General features: G+C 36.0%; 1 protein-coding gene across 1 annotated transcript; it reads right to left on the reverse strand.

Annotated features, from left to right (window-relative positions):
* Window positions 1-1,479: 1,479 nt before the first annotated feature.
* Window positions 1,480-9,849, reverse strand: LOC146161021 (zonadhesin-like). The gene is made up of 11 exons (XM_083385437.1): window positions 9,732-9,849; window positions 8,907-9,095; window positions 7,759-7,986; window positions 7,127-7,354; window positions 6,808-7,032; window positions 6,294-6,488; window positions 5,706-5,933; window positions 4,555-4,857; window positions 2,734-2,988; window positions 2,027-2,233; window positions 1,480-1,807 (listed from the first exon to the last, which is right to left on the reverse strand). The coding sequence occupies exons 1-11, from the start codon at window positions 9,802-9,804 to the stop codon at window positions 1,611-1,613; spliced, it is 2,328 nt and encodes a 775-aa protein (XP_083241563.1). The 5' UTR covers window positions 9,805-9,849; the 3' UTR covers window positions 1,480-1,610.
* Between the last annotated feature and the right edge of the window lie 8,242 nt (window positions 9,850-18,091).

An 18,091-nucleotide genomic window follows, 5' to 3' on the forward strand; every position in this document is an offset into this window, starting at 1 on the left:
AGAAGGTTGACCGAATATGTGATCGTGTGAGAAGTGTTCGTTAAGCAAGACAATCTTGAGAAGCGTTTTTTGTTCAACGAACTGATGAGGTGCAATACACAACTACAGTAAATCGCAGGAAAAAGAGTCTATTTGGTTTAAAAATGACAGACTACGAATTAAGTGTACAAATAACATAATTTAGTTTTTTTAGAATCTGGGACTTTTTTTATATGTTGTAGGCCCATAATTGTATAAAAGGTATGGTCATTACTAGGGTGATTATTTTTTGACCTAAAAAATGAGAAATTTTGACCTGAAAAATTAAAATTTTGACAAATTTTGACCTGAAAATATATTTTTTTGACAAAATTTTGACCTATTAAAAATACATTAATTTAAACAACATATTGTCGTTTAAAGTACTGCATTATAGTGTCTTGGCGTCGTCAAACACACGTTTTTGATGTTTTGCTGACTACCGGTCGAACACAAATCAGTTATATTTCGGGTTACCGGTATGCAAAACTTATGAAAACGTTTAGTTCATATTTTTGTTATTAAAAAAAGACAAACAACTACTAAAATGGCAAAGAGAAACAACACGCTTATTATTTAAAAAAAATGTGTAAATAGTTGAAATACTGAGCGATTTATGTGTATTTTTATTCGATTTTCATTGGAAATATTTTACCAAATTTTGAACAAACGTGCAAATTTTGACAAAATTTTGATTTTTTTGAAAAGTTAAAAAATAATCGCCCTAGTCATTACATTTTACACTCGTGGATGTTTCAATTTTCATTTTTTTTTTAATTTCAACATTACAATAAAATCATTTTTTCGTTATAAAGTTAGTTGGTGTAATAAAGCTTTTGAGTCCACAACGTTTACCGTATAAGGGCCGAGGGTCACGTTTGAGAAACCATGTTTATCGCTATGCTGTAAATACACAGAAAAGTATGACACAGGGCCTTTATAAAACTCTTTGAAATGAGTTAAACTTACTATAAAAAATCGACCGACGTTTTCGCTGAGCGTGATAAATCTTGCATAAATGGTTATTTAAGCAGAATTTGTCCCAGGGCTGCGAAGTCAGTTAAAAACAGTCCGAACTCGAGTTCGACTCCAGCCAGCTTGCTAGCCTAATTCTGCCGGATACCAAGTCCGACTAAGTCTCGATAGTCTATATTTCATCCATTTATTTAACTAAATTAAGTGGATATTCAGCAAATCACTAATATGGGTGTCATTTTACTCATTCGTACAATTTACAGTTGCGTTTTTGTCGATTTCCAATTTGTTACTGCACTTGCGCTCTTCGGATTGGCATAGGGTTTATAGACATATTAGTATATAGTTTTACCCGAGTACGATTCCGCGCCCGTATTCCTGGTTTTCCCCATTGCCCCAACTCCGCCCTGATATCTTACAAAAAAAATATATATATTATAAAGCCTACGAGAACAACACGATTCCATTAGTTTGTTTATTGTCGTGTTCAACGAGCGCAGATTTATCAGAAAGATGGTGACATGTTAATTATTATAGACACATACCGGTACAGCATTTGAAATAGTGTGCATATATATAATGATTGATACAAGGATTTTGACGGTCACAATTTTACTTTAGTAAGGTAGGCGTAGGTAGCATTCGTATACTTCAATACACCTTCCGGAACGACTTAAGACCTGTCCATGCGGACACTTGCATCCAATGCGGCAACGATTTGTAGCACAAGCGAGACCGCTTGGCCCAGGTGAGTTGGGGCATCTCGTGACGCATCGGACGCAGCTTGAGCAAATTAGATTATATGGACATGTATCTGCGAAAAATAATATACATTTTTAGTGGTTTAGCGTTGTTTAATTGCAACGGGAAATTTCCTTAATGACGGCATATTATTTTGCATAGTTTTAATAACATATCATTTGCACCATTTCATTGCAATGATCATCACAGCAAGAATAACAACTAAAAAACAACTTGCGATAGATTCGAATTAGCATATTGTCATTTAAATGAAATTGTCAAAGTGTCTTACTTTCGGTACGACATTCATATGGGGAGACACAATCTTGGTGATACTCGCTCCAATACCTCCCTCCGTCGCAGGCACAACCTGGTTTACAAGGACAAGTATGCCGGCCGTAGGGTTCCCCACATTCAAAATCCTTGCATTCTTTTTTGCAGGGCATGCACTCGTAAAACTTTTGGCCGTATCTGCACCTTGCACGAGCCGGCAGTGCAGCTGAAAAAAATAATTTGCTGCAAGTTTGCTTGCTGAAGATTTATTACCTTTTTATATCGGTCAGTATTCAACTAAGGCTCCGGCCCGTTAGTTTAGTAGTTTGAACATAATTTTTTTCTATTAATTACTTGTTTAATGGTAGTAAGTAGGGCGATTGTTTTTTGACATGAAAAATTTAAATTTTGACAAATTTTGACCGAAAAATAATTCATTTTGACAAAGCTTGCGTATACCGTATATTGCTCTAATCAAGATAATACAACTAATATGTCGTTGAATATGAATAAAACTATTTTTGTTGTTGTTGATAAAATTCATAAACAAATTCAAAAAAACTGGACGACAATTTTAGAAGCTGACTTTATTTTTTTTTTTATTTTGTAAACGATTTATCTGCATTTTTATGTAGTTATTTGTAGCCTACACATTTCAATATTTTCTTTTTGCTAATTTTATGATTAGCATGGGCTCACGAAATCAATGCATTGTTCAGTTCTTACCGTTTTGACATTTAGTCACGCAGTTTTCACTTTTGCTGTCCCAGTAGTGACCAGTAGGACAGGCGCAACCAGCAGTACATGTTGTTTGCTGGGTTTGACTGGCGTGACGACGGTACCTTGAATAACCTCCTAGGTTCTGTTGACCACCCTGCTGATTTCCAATCTGTTGGCCACCCTGCTGACTTCCCATGTCATATTCCGGACAGTTTTGTATACGCGGCATGCAAGTGTGGTAGATTTTGTTATTCTTACATCCTGCATAATATATGCAATTCGTAAAAGTGTATCGCTTAAGTTATGTTTTATTAGGATTTTTTGTTACAATAAATGAATATTGACTAGCTTGTCAACACATAAGAGTCTTGAATTAACGATCTGTAAGTAGAAACATAGCTAGTTAGTTAGGACTACTTTAGATTTGTGAAAAACCCAATCTTTTAGTTCACTTCGCGCGAATATTGTATGGCAATTCATATGTTTACTCAGACGTAAATTTGAAATTTATAAGTCCCTTGAACAAAAATCTTAGATCCGTTCCTTATCAGAAGAGACTTGGGTTGCGCGATTTTATCAGTACGTTATTTTCCTAAATTTTAGGTCGCCTTGAAAAAGGTTGGGAACCATTGCTATAAAAGCAAACCATTAAACTCGTTGAGAAAATCTACAAATGTTTAACGAAAATAAACATCAGGTGAACTGAAGTCGCATTCGATTTAGTGATAACAAACAGTTTACCAAGTTGCTTTTTTTAGCTGATTTTTTTTCTATGCGAAGAAAGAAAGTGACTTTCTTTGTCTGCAAAAATTGATATGGGATGTATTTAAAAACAGACAACCAGACATTGATATATTCATCGCTAAAATAAGATTGTTGATAAATTCAACTGAGAGTAAAAGGTCGGATAATTTGGAGTATTGGAACTTTTTTTAACTATTTTTCTAACTGTATAACTTTGGTCATTCGAAAACCGAGCAACGGAACCAACTTTACACAGAAGGCAAAATTAAAATTATGCATTAATGACTATCATTTTTAATTTCGAAAAACGTGGCAAAAAGGCCATGCTATGATTTTGCCTATATTATTTTTTACTTAGGAAATGCATATTCGCGCTTGTTCAAGCGTATTTAGAGAAAATCGTTGTAGCCCAAATGAGACGTCCTTGTTGCGAAATGCATTTTCTTAATATACGCATAACATCGGGCATATAATGGCCCTATTTAAATTGGTATACAAGTCAGTGTTGTAAACAAGTCATTTACAAACCAACTTAAGTCCAAGTCAAGTCTTTTGCAAAAAAATAACAAGTCCGATCCTATAGTCCAAGTCATCAGTCGCCAAGTCAAGTTTTTGTCTAATCATCATTAAAGCAAGTTAATTAGGTCAAGTCAACAAAGTAAAAAACGTGAAACTATAAAAACTCTTACGGGTATGAGTAATATCTATTCCTTTGTTCAGCAAGTTAAAAATAGTATAATTGAATACGTATAGATAAACTGAACATAATATTAATGTACGTTAAATTATTTGTAGAAATGAACGTATCTTATATATATCGGGTATCAGTTGTCAAATACATAAAAATTGGATATCGGTATTAGTCAAAAAATGGAAATCGGTCGACCTCTATATTAACAACCACTTTTCTATTCACTTGTATGTTGGTCTACCACGTTTTGGTTGGTAACAATAAGTTAATTACACAAACAATAAACATGATGGAATATAACAAGTTCAAAGACAGCATTAAGGCATTTACCACAGCAAACATATCAAGGTTTAAAGTAGAATGCGTTTACGACATAAATGAACATTTCTTACTGTTTGGACATTTAGTCACGCAGTTTTCACTTTTGCTGTCCCAGTAGTGACCAGTAGGGCAGGCGCAACCAGCAGTACATGTTGTTTGCTGGGGTTGATTGACGTGGCGACGGTACCTTGAAAAACCTAGGTACTGTCCTAGGTACTGTTGACCACCCTGCTGATTTCCAACGTTAAATTCCGGACGGTTGCCTTGATAACTGCTTGGGTTTTGTTGACTATTATGATGATCTTCATCCATGGGTTCCGCACAGGTTTTTATTCTCGGCATGCAAGTGTGGTACACTTTGTTGTTCTTACACCCTGCATTAAAACGTATACAATAAGCTTAAAAGTGTCTTCTGCGAGAAAAAATTTCCAAGGATTTGAAAGAAATGTTTGAATATTTGAAGAAATGTAAAACATGATGGTGATTTAAAAACAAAATCTGTTGAACAACAAATAGTTTTATATACGAAGGTTTGTTAAGGCACTTTATTGTTCGCAAATAACACCTAAAAATGGCAAATTACATGATTTTTGTTTACCTGCTGCACCTAGTTTTATACCACGCATTTTAGGTAAAATTGGAAATTTTGCAAATGGACTTTTGGACAGACTACGACGTACGACGTATGTATATATGAAAGAAAGTAGGCTACAACTCCAAGGCTCCGGCAATAGGAAAACTATTTTCCCATAGCTTGCGTGTTCTCAGACGTAGCCTATTTAGTACTGGGTAGAAAAGGTGTAGAACTTTACAGTATTGATATAATTTGCTGTTTTCCGAATTTTTGCAATAACTCAGGGGAGTAATTTTAAAATTGTGTGCCGCAGAACACGAGCGTGCTTTGAGAGATTTTAAACTTTGTCCCAGATTTCTTTGTTATTTTTAAATATTACTCATTAGTATAACAAGGAGGCATGTATATGTATAAAGAAGATTGAAAAGCACTGCTGACTTAGGCTAGATTAGTAAATAGACGTCATTTGTTGTTCCTGATTTGTTATCGCCGCACATAAACCACCATTACAGAAAGTTGGAAAGTTTCAATATTGAGAATTACTTTGCAGAATACCGTTAAGTTACCGATAGTTATACCGCGTTAAGCTAGGGAAATATAATGTTAACGGGCCGCATTGCGCTCACGACATAAACGAACATTTCTTACTGTTTGGGCATTTAGCCACGCAGTTTTCAGCTTTGCTGTCCCAGTAGTGACCAGTAGGACAGGCGCAACCAGCAGTACATGATGTTTGCTGGGATTGACTGACGTGACGACGGTTTCTTTGATAACTGCTTGGGTTTTGTTGACTACTATGATGATCTTCATCCATGGATTCATCACAGTTTTGTATTCTCGGCATGCAAGTGTAGTACACTTTGTTGTTCGTACATCCTGTACGGTACGTTCAAGCATTTAAAAGTTTACATCACGTTTATCCGAAGTAGGATTTTACACTTTTAATAATAACATTAGACAATCACCAATCAGCGTGTACATAGTGTTTGGGTGTTCTGCTCGTATTGTGCGAATATTTGAAATAGTTTTACGGTTTGTTGTTTTTGTATTATTTTTTTTTTTCGTGCGTTTTTATGCATGTTATGTTTATTATTTTCTTTATGATCCTTTATCGATCAATTCGCGTCACCAGTATTAGCTGTCAATATTAAGACCATTAGCATGGCGCATTTACCCTGTAAAGATAAAATAATTTGGCCAGCAGCGTGCGTTCACGACTATTTTCACCATCCTTACTGTTTGGACATTTAGTCACGCAATTTTGACTTTGGGTGTCCCAGTGGTGACCAGGGGGGCAGGCACAACCAGCAGTACACGGCGTTTGCTGGGGTTCATTCACGTGACGTTTTTTCCTCGAATAACCTCCGACGTAGTCCGGACAGTTGGTTTCCGCTGGTTTGCAAGCGTAGTGCACTTTATTGCCTTTACACCCTGCGTGACAAATTGGTCTGGTTTTAAAGTATTTTTGTCTGTGCATATTTACATGAACTTTAAAAAAATACGCCTATATTTAAAGGTTTGTAGAAGCAATGCATGTTTGAAAGTAGCAAGGTTTAGGACAAGTAGATATACAGAAACTTGGCGTTCTATGCACGTTACATGTACGGTATTGCTAATGAGTCACAATTTTTTTTAAATCATATCTTTTATAAAAACTACTATCAGTCCATTAACAAACTTTGCGCCCGTATTGCCTTTTCGTTAGCAGTCAGGACTAAACATAATAAAGTTGGCATTAAACATTCCTTACTTTTTGGACATAAACTTGGTTTAATGCATTGGTTGTGTTGGCCACTCCAATACAGGCCAACAGGACATGCGCAACCGGCAGTACAACTGGCTTCAGATTGTGTATGACGACGACGTCTGTAGTTGCTGTTCGCAGTTTGACTTATCAGGGGATTTATTTCGGAGTAGGTCTTGCAGTCTTGTATTGCAGGCATACAGGAGTAAAACACCTTATTGCGTAGGCATTCTGAAACAAGGAGTATAATATAGTTATGTCAGCATTACGATTAGAAAGTGGGGTCAAGACGTTTATTTGTAATTCACTGCATTAAAACTCTTACTTTCTGCGCACTGATTTGGTGGGACGCATTCTCCTCGTTGATCGCTCCAGTAATGGTCTATTGGACAGCCACAACCAGCGACGCATTGTGGTACCGCTGTTGGTTGTGCGACTGCGTGACGACGCTCTCTGCCTACTTGGTGGCCCAACTGTGGATTACGAGCAAAGTAATCCTTGCAGGTTTGTACGTGTGGTTTACATGTGTGGTAAACTTTGTTGACGAGACACCCTGCAGTAAAGAAATAAAATTTGAGTAAAAAAGAAAGCTTGACACATTTACAAATATTTAACGGCACTCGCGTAAAAACGTCGAGTTCCAAAAAAATATTCTTTGATAAAAGGAACTTGGACTTGCTTATTGTTGAAAACCAAACTTGCTTATTGTTGAAACCGACTTGACTTAGACTAATTTTGTTTTATGATAACTTAAATTTAATAGTTGCCCAGTTACCGTCAGTTGTTAAGGTAATATCTAAACAAAAAATTGGTAACCATTAGCATTGAGTGGCAAACTGTAACTATATTTTCTGTGTAGATTTGATTGATTTGACCACGCGAATGAATCCACGGCTAAAAATTTACACATGGCAAGTTACATTTAGCGTATAAGTTAGAAAAAATAGGAAAACCTACGTCCTGGGCATTGGTTTGGCTGGACGCATTTGCCCTGCAGGTCGCTCCAGTAATGATCGGTAGGACAGGCGCAACCAGCTGTACATCCTGCAGTGGCAGCAATCTGACGACGCTTCCTGGTATAACCACCTTGACGTTGTTCTCTAAATTGAGGGTAACGTAGGAAGTAGTCCTGGCACGTGTGTTCTGATGCCTTACATCTTTTGTAGACCATGTTGCTCTTACATTCTGAAATAAAACAATATGGTTGTAAAAAAGCAGTGCTCTTCAACCGTTTTGTGCGTTGTATACCTTTCAAACTTCCTAATTACTTCGAACACCTCACAAATAGAAATGCACAACGGCATAAAAATTCAAGTAACCTTAAGAATTTTCTGTTCTCGGTTAAAGTTTTGCACGAACATCGAGTCTAAAAACATTTAAGGAGTAAAAGCTTTTGCGGGAAGCACAAAATATTTGCATTTGTTGGTCATAATTTCCTTGTTTAGATGATTTGTAACATATTGATCATAGCAAACAATTTACCCAACAGCTGTATATGGTTCCACAAAACTATATCGTATTAGTTTAATTCGAACGCTAAAATTAAATAATGCCTATATACCCCTTAAACTTTAAGTAAAGGTTTTAATACGATTTAAATAAAATAATATTTCAGAGATAAAGCTATAAAGTTACGTCATAACGTGACATCACAAATTTATAACATACCGTGCCGTCACAAATTTACATCTAAACGTAACGTCATAAACAAAACCAACACGTTTTTTGTTAGTTTTACATCATGTGATCGTCGATTCGCGCAAAGCGAAAAAACGGCTTAATATTGTAACTAAAAATACAAACAAAAAGGGTGAATCTGGAATCAAAAGAGTAAATTGTTATTATTAACAAGTCGAACGTATTGAAACACATTTATATTATAGAAACTATACGTATATGAATAAATTTTTACATAGTTTCCAAAGACTACGTACAAATTAATTTAAGTATACATGAAGTGCCCCACTGTCACATAAAGCTTGCCAAAAAGTTTTCAAAATTTTATGAGATTCTGATTTTACCCCACATTTTCAACCTTAGAGTTTTTGTTATGTGTAATATCATGACAAGATTGCTTATATAAAAATAAACAATTCGATGCTTACTTTCCGGACAGGTTATCACACACTGGTCGAGTTGTTCGCTCCAGTAGTGTGTGGTTGGGCAGGCACAACCATGCTCGCAGTTACTTTGAGTGGTTGGATATGGCTGCGTGCTCTGTGGTGAACTATCTTGGTAACACTTTTTTACCGGCGGAATGCAGTCGTGGTAGTACACTTTCCCTTGTGGACATGCTATAAAGGAAAACTCTGCATTATATGCGATTCTTTCTTATACAAACACTTTTTCGTGTTTTTTGGCAGTAAGCTAACTGTGACAGGCGACATAATATTTTTACTCTTTAGTATGTAACATATCAACACTTTAAGTTACAAGAAGCGAGGAAGAATTACAACAAAAATGGTTCAAAATTGTTAGCCCTTTTCTCGGTTTTCTTGGAAGCAGCTTTGGGAAGACAGAATAAAAAATAGACTCTTAAGAAGCGCGATTGATAATATCGCTTGTTTTCTTCTTATTTTTTACAAAATATGTAAAAAAAATTTTACAAATATGTAAAATTGACTATGAGATGCATTTCTTGGGACGTAAAGATCTCCCAAAGCGCGAAATTTCATCTGAAGTCAGAGCAAATTTTTATTTTGGATAGTGCCATGTTTATCACAGCCCTTTGGCGACATAGGAATTACAAAATACGTTGTAAATCATTACTGCATAATAATATTTATATATCATTTTATGTTACATTGGCTTTATGTTACACCAGCGGCAATTCTTATTTGCCAGGTCGTTACTTTACATATTTTAAGAATTAAACTCATTTTTTTACAATTGCCGAAAAACGTTTTTTATTTTAAATATAAGATATTTACCTGGAGAGTGACATTCAACTGCGATGACGCACAATGCTGCACAACAAACTAGCGCCGAGAAACTCATTTGCATGCTTTCAGGGCTTAAACAAATATATCAAGCTACACTTCTGCAACTGTAATTTAATATTTGAATTTTATTTAAAATTGACTAAACAATAGTCCAACACAGCGTGGTCCAACTTATTTTCATCGCGGGCCAAAAACATTTTTTTTAGCTTGCGGGCCAATGTTTTAAATAGCGATTATAGGCTTATTGCTGGCAAATTATACATATCCCATGATGGCAGTGGTTTTTAACCTTTTTTCAACCGCGCCCCACTTTGGAAATTTTCATATGCCTTTCGCTCCCCTACGAAATGCAATTCGGCATTTTCAATGAAATATCATTAAGACAACTTGCAATATTAAAGCGTGATGTCGGTCGCGCGGAGCGCGAAAAAAATTGAGTTTAATTGGTTGAATTGGCGCTAAACTGTAAATTCAGGAGGCTTTTCGCATTGGGCACACAACAAATTGCTCGTGCTCGACACATTGATTTAAACAGTAGGTTATCTTGTTTTAAAACATGTTACGACACAGGATACAACGGCCATATTGTAAAAACACTATAGATTCGCGCAAAAAAGTTTGAGTCAAAAAAAATTGCGTTTGATTGGTTTAAATTGCCTTTAATTTTGCAAGACGTGACGCATTGCGCACATACAAAAGTTAAATTAGACACATTTCTGATACCCTTTGGTGTAATTTTATCATAAAAGACGGAATTCATCGGAGAAAAAATTAAGTTGGAGAAATTTTCAGTTTAGAGAGTTCCATGCTACTATTAGTTTCCACTTAGATAGTTTTTATGCGCTCGGCCCTTTGGTCTTAGAAGACTCCCTCAAAAGGAAAATGTGTAGTTAAAAGCGAAATGAAACGACTCGCGCGAAGCGCGAAAATTTTTTGCATTTTCGTATGGTTCAAAAAGGTAAAAATATGGTGCATGGCCTCGTGTCTAGTTTGAAAAAAGAGGTTGCGGGCCGGATGATTTTCACTGGCGGACCAGCCCGCGCGCCTACGTTGCCGACCCGTGGGCTAAAACATGGTCAAGAAAAGTAAAAAAACAAGATTCAAAAAAACAAATTTTTTTTGCAGTTTTAATGTTAAACATGGCAAAAACAAAAAAGCGTTTGTAGCCTACTGCGCTGTAGGCGTGGTGTAAAACCCAAACGAAACCATTAAAATCATTGCAAAAACTTTAAATATTAACTTGGAGCTCGCGCTCCCCAAAGAATTGCTTGACGCCCCCCATAGGGGGGCGCACCCACCAGGTTAAAAACCTCTGGCCCAGGGATGTCCAACCTTTTAACAGAATGGGCCGCAAATTGCCACTTAATTTCGATGGGCCGCAAAACCCATTACATTTAACAGGGTGACGTCATTTCGTGACGTCATAAAAGAACTTAACTGATAAACATCCGCTCTTCGAGAGTAAACTCGTGCGCAAATATGCAAGTGAATGTTAGCCTTATTGCGCGATAACGCGCGAAGCGTGCATTACAATAACAAAGAAACAAAAAAATAAGTGATATTGCTAGATTGCATCCAAGCTGACGATCAGTTCGCGGGCCAAAAAAGCGGAACTCGCGGGCCAACTTTGGCCCGCGGGCCTGCAGTTTGACCACACTGGTCCAACATATCATGCATTGTAGAAGCATAAACTTTAATTTAAAATATCTTAGAGGCGCACTTATAACCGCAAAATTAATTTTGTCATTAAATGCAAACAGATAAGTACATAGAAAAAAAAATTTAGCGTACTGGTTTGCGCATGTGGTACAGCCTAAAAAAGGACTAAAACAGCGGTTTCCAAAGTATGAGTCGCGCAGGGAAATCTACCAAAACTAATTCTTTCATTAAAGTTCGTTCCTTTTTAACGCACGCTGAATTTTTTGCATCATATGCATTTATTTGGCGGAACTCACTTTCAATAAATCATATATAAGTTAAATTTATTTAATTACATAACTAATTGAAATCTGATTAGTTTATGAAAGATCCTTGAATCGGAGAGGATTGGGTTACCAGACCATGCTCTCAAAACTACATTTTTGACAGCATTAATTATGTAAATAAAAACATTTTGGCACTTCGCTCAAACATCTGTTGGTTTTTAGTAAGTTTTTAGTTTGTTTAGACTTAAGTAGTCCATCACATCTACAAAGTACAAATGCTGTTAAACTAAAGAAAGATGTCGTATTTTTATTATGAGGCTATAATGCCTTAGGTATATCATTTAAAATTTAAAGTGTTGGCAATTGCAACCAAACAAGCGCAATTTATATAGAGTAATGCCATTAAACCATTTAAAACTCTTTGCTCATACTGTGTCGAGATGTTCATAAAACCTAAATTTGGGTCGCACTGAAAAAAGTTTGAGGACCACTGGGCTCACACTTTACCATGCCTCTAATTATCCAACTGCATAAAGAAGTAAGTAACTTGTGTATCCGCTTTAACATGACGGTTGTATAGCCTACATTCCTCTTCTTTTATACAACAATGAGTTATATCTAAAATGAATGCTATAACTTTTTTGTTGCCTAATTAAATTTCTACTATTTCACCTACTGTCCCCCTTGTTTCTGCACCCACACAACAAAATGGCCTGACAAATAAATTCGAACTTTTAACATCGTTCATCTTGCCCCCACAAATCTGAACAAAGTAATAAACGCTAGCTTCGCCTTAATTATACTGTTGGCAGAAAGCATGATAAATCTTCTTTCACGTTTTATATATTGCCTACCTGCGATGAATCATGTCTAATTGCCGTCAAGGATATTAAATGGAGATTAGTGCAGGTCACGTCTCAGACAAAAATTCGTGCAACAGGTTGATTTTTGGCGTCCTAGTTATATGAACGTGACGACGAAACAAAGTGAAAAACTTTTCTTCTTAAAATCCACATTTCGAATTAGTTGACGTAAGTTGTCCACCGGAACTCCGACTTAATTACTAGAAATGGCATAACGATTTTCAGCTTGAAACTCAAATTTTTGTAACTTGAACTAAAAGTTATTAAACAAGTTGTGTATCTTTTTGAGTTTTAGGGTAAATAAAAACTTGAAAAAAATTGCTAAATAAAGGCGCCAATAAATATTCCAACATTCACTTCTAACTCCACCATAAATAGTATTCTTTGCCCGGTATGGTCAGCCTGTTTGTGCTGTCGAAACGCTGGCTGTTCATTGCCGATTTATCCTATACCCTAATCTTAAGGTTGTAGATTAGACCATATTTTCGGCAATGGTCTAAAATATTGGAAGGAGTTCAAAAAAAAAAAATTTGAGGCGCTTTGCGCGAATCGAAAGCACTCTGTAACGTTACATCATGAAAGGCTTTCTAGATTATGTTGGCAAAAGCTGCGTTCCATCCAACACGCTAGTCTATATGGAAAATAAAAATATATTTGTATTACTACGTTTAAATATTATGGGCTGGTATAATATTCATTACGCATGGCGCATGTGGGATGAAACGATTAAGCCAAAGCTGCCTAACGCATAAAAATTGAAGAACAAAAATCGGTTTCGGTTGACGAAATCGATTTTCAATCCGTTTGTTACATTGTTGCCTTGTTTGATATTGGCTTAGTGGTGAAGGGTTAATGCCGACATATAAGCCACCTATGTGGTTCCGCTCCGTACAATAATTCCAGAAGCACAAGAGGTCCGCTGGGTAACACAAGTTTAAGAAACACTGTCTGCTACAGGAACAACAACCGAAATGTTCCCCCGAGCCAACAAAAGATTTTTTTCCGGAAAAATTAAACAATTCCGAGAACTTACGTTATAAAGCTTCGTCTGTCGCGACAATTGCTGAGGTCCAAAACGTGCCACGACATTTGTTTAAAATACCTAAATGCAATCTTGACGTAAGTTATGATACCGCGAAGCCGGTCGTGACTAACGTCGTGATAAAGCACGAAGGTTTGACACTTGGACCTACTGCATGTTATTCACAGAAAGCACAATTTTTCGGACAACAAAGAATTCCTGCACGCCAGCAACGTCGTTCGTTCCTAAATGTGTTACACTTTAACCACAAGACCAACGTTGAAATAACTAACAACATAAGTCAAATTCAATAGAAATTGTACAAATATCACCGAAACACAAAAGTCTATTTGTTTATTAAAAGAAAATAAAACATTAAAAGAAAAATAATTTAAAAGAAAATAAAACAAGCCAGGGCAAATACAATTTCCGCCCTAACGCCACCATTTTTAAATTAGAAAATTTAAAAAGTAGAAATTAAAATAAGTAATTTTTTTTATTTTGAAGTCACAGTTTACATTGGTCAAAGTTACTTGGTTCTTTTTGACGAAGGACCAATGATGCTTAAAAATCATATAGAAAGAGGCAAAGAAAACCATATTACTTCCTGTTTGATATTCTCAGGAGAGTATCAACTGATATATAGAAAAATTTCTGAGTTTGTGGAAAGGCATAACTATATATCACAAGTAAACGCAAATAAAATTAAATCAACTATATGCTTGCAGTAGTACACAGGAAGCCAGATCTCTTCACATTGTAAGCATTACACTTCAGTGTATAGTGGGCCATGCACGGTCAGGTTAAGTTTTTGCATCACGTGACATGGAATCCAACAATTACGATCCGGTGAAGGATATGTACTCGTGCGCCGCCACGCGTATTGTCACGTTAACCTTTTAAGGTTTAAACGGAAAGCATTGAAAAGCATTGCATTGTCTCTCGGTTTGGATGTCGTATGTCAACAAACTCTTACAGGACATATGGCAGGGCAACAATATAAAGGGCTTCGAAAATATTACCTAAATATTGTATGTCACCTTTTTACGTTTAAATGGTCTTTTGGGACATGACAAACATACATTATTATCTTGCGAAACCGATGCGACAATTGCAATGTTTTTGCCTATAGTGCCCAGGTTTTTGAAAATTATACTTTTTTGGTCGGTTGTGGTGTTAAGGTTGTAACTAGGTAGATCATTTGAACATGGCCCAAAAAAGTTAAAATTTTGTCAAAATTTGCACATTAAGTCAAAATTTATCAATTTTTTTTTAAATGAAAATCGATTACAAAATACACATAAACCATTTAAAATTTCTCAAAAACGTAATGAGCTTTCTAAATTCTAATTTATCTTAAAATTTTACAAAAAAAATAAGTTTTGAATTGCATTAAACAACATTTTGTTTCATATTATCATTACAGCTATAAACCATCATTAAAGCGGTTATCATCATTAGAGCTATATGCGGCATAGAAAACCACATAGCCCTAGGTTATCACGTTAGGTTCAGCTCGAAATTCGTTCTAGCCTCACCGAGTTGTGCATCTCTGATTTGGACAAATTAATCAAACAGTACTTGCTGTGTCTTCGGTGGTAATTTTATCCCATTTCCTAATGCGATATTCTGCTCGGTATTTTACCTTTGTAACTAAACTATTTCCTCAACAATTATCCCTATCAACTAACGTCTGCTTTTCTTCACGTTTTTATAAGTGACTGTCTTTTATCAAGAAGCTTTTTCAAGAATTTGTGTAAACCCGAAAAAAATAATTGATTTGTGTTTTACCGATCGTCAGTTAAACATCAAAAACAAATAACTGACAACGCCAAAACAATAGTAATGCAGTACTTCAAAAACAATACTTTGTTCAAATCTAATCCACTTCCAAGTTTTGTGAAAAAATACGTTTTGGTCAAAATTTGTTAAATTTTTACTTTTTATAGGTCAAAAAATAATCGCCCTAGTTATAAACATTGGAATCTAGAAATGATATCCTAACGATTGTCGTTTGGAAAAACATTATTTTAAAGTTACAAATTTGGAAAACATAAAAATAAGTAAAAAATTGAGACCATAGCTTTGCACGATGGTAAATATCAACATGTTTCGTTGTTGTACTAAGCCCCCAATATTAACAACAACAACAAAAAAATAATTTGTGCGTTTTAAGTTTGTCTCATAAAACCGTTGCTCTACTTGACCTTTACTCATTCAGTAAAAAAGAAAAAATGTATTGTTTAACACTTTCTTAAGCCGTTTAAAACTATTTTTGAAATCATAGTGTAGTCGATTGGTCGTGTTCAAATACAAAATTATTAAATCAAGCGACATTGTCTAGTAATAATGCAATATAAGCCGTATATGTCTATTTTCTGAAAATTTTTAACTTTTCTGTTCATAGCACCTACAACGCTAAAATACAAAAGATGATTCTCAATTGTGCGGAAGAAAAATAATTGCGTTAATTTTGTTGAAATTTGAAAAAAACAAAAAAACTTAAAATTAGAAGTCACAACCTAACGCATTGGGAAGAAACTATTGGGGACAATGCTTGGTCCCTAACCCCTGTGGGCAAATCGGATTTCCATCAACTAGACAGATTGTTATAATGATAAACTTAGCCCAAATCGGCCTTAAAGAGTATCAAATATAATTTAAACCAAGGAGCCCGAACTCGAAAAACTAAAAGTAGAAGCTCACTATGAAACAGTTAAATTCGTAGTAGAGATCGCGCCTCCTAGAATTGGTTGGTAAAGTAACGTCATAATAAAGAAGTAACTTTGAAGATACCTAATGTTAACGCTTAATTTCGTGGGCAAATATGGAACTGAAATCTTGGCTAAATGCAATTAAAAGATGGGTACAAAGCCTTTGTGCGAAATGAAAGTTTTCGTTTATTTGGGTTGAATTGGTAAAACACTTTCAGAAGCTTGGTTAGCAAGAACATTTTAGTAAAAAATTTACACATTTTGCTCCGACTCTTTCACGTACGAGGCTATCTCTGTTTATATCTCTGTACGTTCTCTGTACGTACATTCCAACATTTTTTTTTTTTTTTTTTTTTTTTTTCACGGTTTATTATTTAGAAATCGATTCATTCGTTGTTGTTAATTCAGGTAACAAGACTAAATACCAGGGATTATATTTTGTTTGTTTTTTATACTTTTCTTATCATAAAGTAAAACACTTTTGGGCACATGAAAGAAAATGGCCGATTTGTACAAATACTGAAGTTGGAATGGCTGACAATGGAGAGTACGGTGCAAAATGATCAGAACCGCAAATATATCATTTGCTAAACCTGATCCACTAATATGGCCAGACTGAGTTGCCGGAGCCGTTATTGTTGCTGAAGTCGCCGTATGTGCGGAAACATTTCCAAATCGGCACACAACGGCCCTTTTTGTTCAGGTACTTTCCACGTGGACAGGTACATTGCCAGCGGCAACGCTTTCTGTAACAGCGCTGACTGCCATGCCTGTTTCTGCCGTAGTAGCCGGGGCATCTACGAACGCATTTGACACAGCGGCATTTCCGGTTGCCTTAACACGTTTCTGCAAAAATAAGATGATTGGGCATAGCATTTTTTATACTTAACAGCGGTTTTTCTTACTATACTTCTGCATTTGACGCATTTGTAACGACGACTGTTCCAGGTCCCTTGTCTGCAGGCACACCCTGGTTTGCAAGGGCAGTTGTACGTGTCGCCTCCGTAATGGCCTCGATTGTTGTTGCTATAAGACCCCACATCGCTGCCATCGCCGTAACCTCCATAATCATGTGAGTAGCGGCTGCGTCTGCATTTTGACCGTCCGCAGTTTTTGCTGCAGGGCATACGTCTGTGCCAAGTTTTTTCACCTCGACAGCCTATGGAAGCAGGTAAAAACAAGTTTGAGAACACTCCTGATTTTCCAACAGGTGCTGCTTATAGTTGTTTGTTATAACCTAGAATATTCGTTTCATTTGGGAAAGCCAGACGCTGCCTCTTACAGATATTTTGGTTAAATTTTACCCACCACATGTAATAACTTTCTTGGTGTGTAATGTCAGCTCTCGTAGCTCTCGGCCGTTAAGATAAACAACAGGGCAAAAGCAAGCAGTGCCTTGTAAACCTTTACAACAAGCTTTACCGAAGCAAAGTAATGTAGCCTAGAAAAACAAAACATTAAAGTTTTATGGAATCCCTTAAACTTCTATCCCTGCCAAATATATCGCGTTAATAGGGAGTGTTTTAGCGCAATGTAAAGAAACTCCGTTCAACACCAATATTTATAGGTGAATAAAAGAAATTCATTATCAATGCCTTAATTGTATAATTGGGAGGAGGAAATTCGGGGGGCGTGTCTTTTGACTTACAAGATAATTATTCTTGCCCTTCATGAATAAATTGTCTGGCTTACACATTTCGGACGTTTCTGCAGAATTGACCTCGTGTTTTTTGGTCACCATCCAAAGGTACGATAATTTGATTTATGCCGTCGAGATGCATCCATATGCGTCTGTACTGAACTTCTTAGATAAAAAGCATGACAC

This window comes from Ascidiella aspersa, chromosome 3 (assembly GCF_963924565.1).
Source record: "Ascidiella aspersa chromosome 3, kaAscAspe10.2, whole genome shotgun sequence".
In the NCBI taxonomy this organism is placed as follows: Eukaryota; Metazoa; Chordata; class Ascidiacea; order Phlebobranchia; family Ascidiidae; genus Ascidiella; species Ascidiella aspersa.

Coding starts and splice junctions, on each gene's coding strand:
- LOC146161021 (XM_083385437.1), bottom strand. CDS start 9,804: ATGCAAATGAGTTTCTCGGCGCTAGTTTGTTGTGCAGCATTGTGCGTC. Junction 2,989..4,554: donor CGTGACTAAATGTCCAAACA/GTAAGAAATGTT, acceptor TATATTATGCAG/GATGTAAGAATAACAAAATC. Junction 1,808..2,026: donor ATATGAATGTCGTACCGAAA/GTAAGACACTTT, acceptor TATTTTTCGCAG/ATACATGTCCATATAATCTA.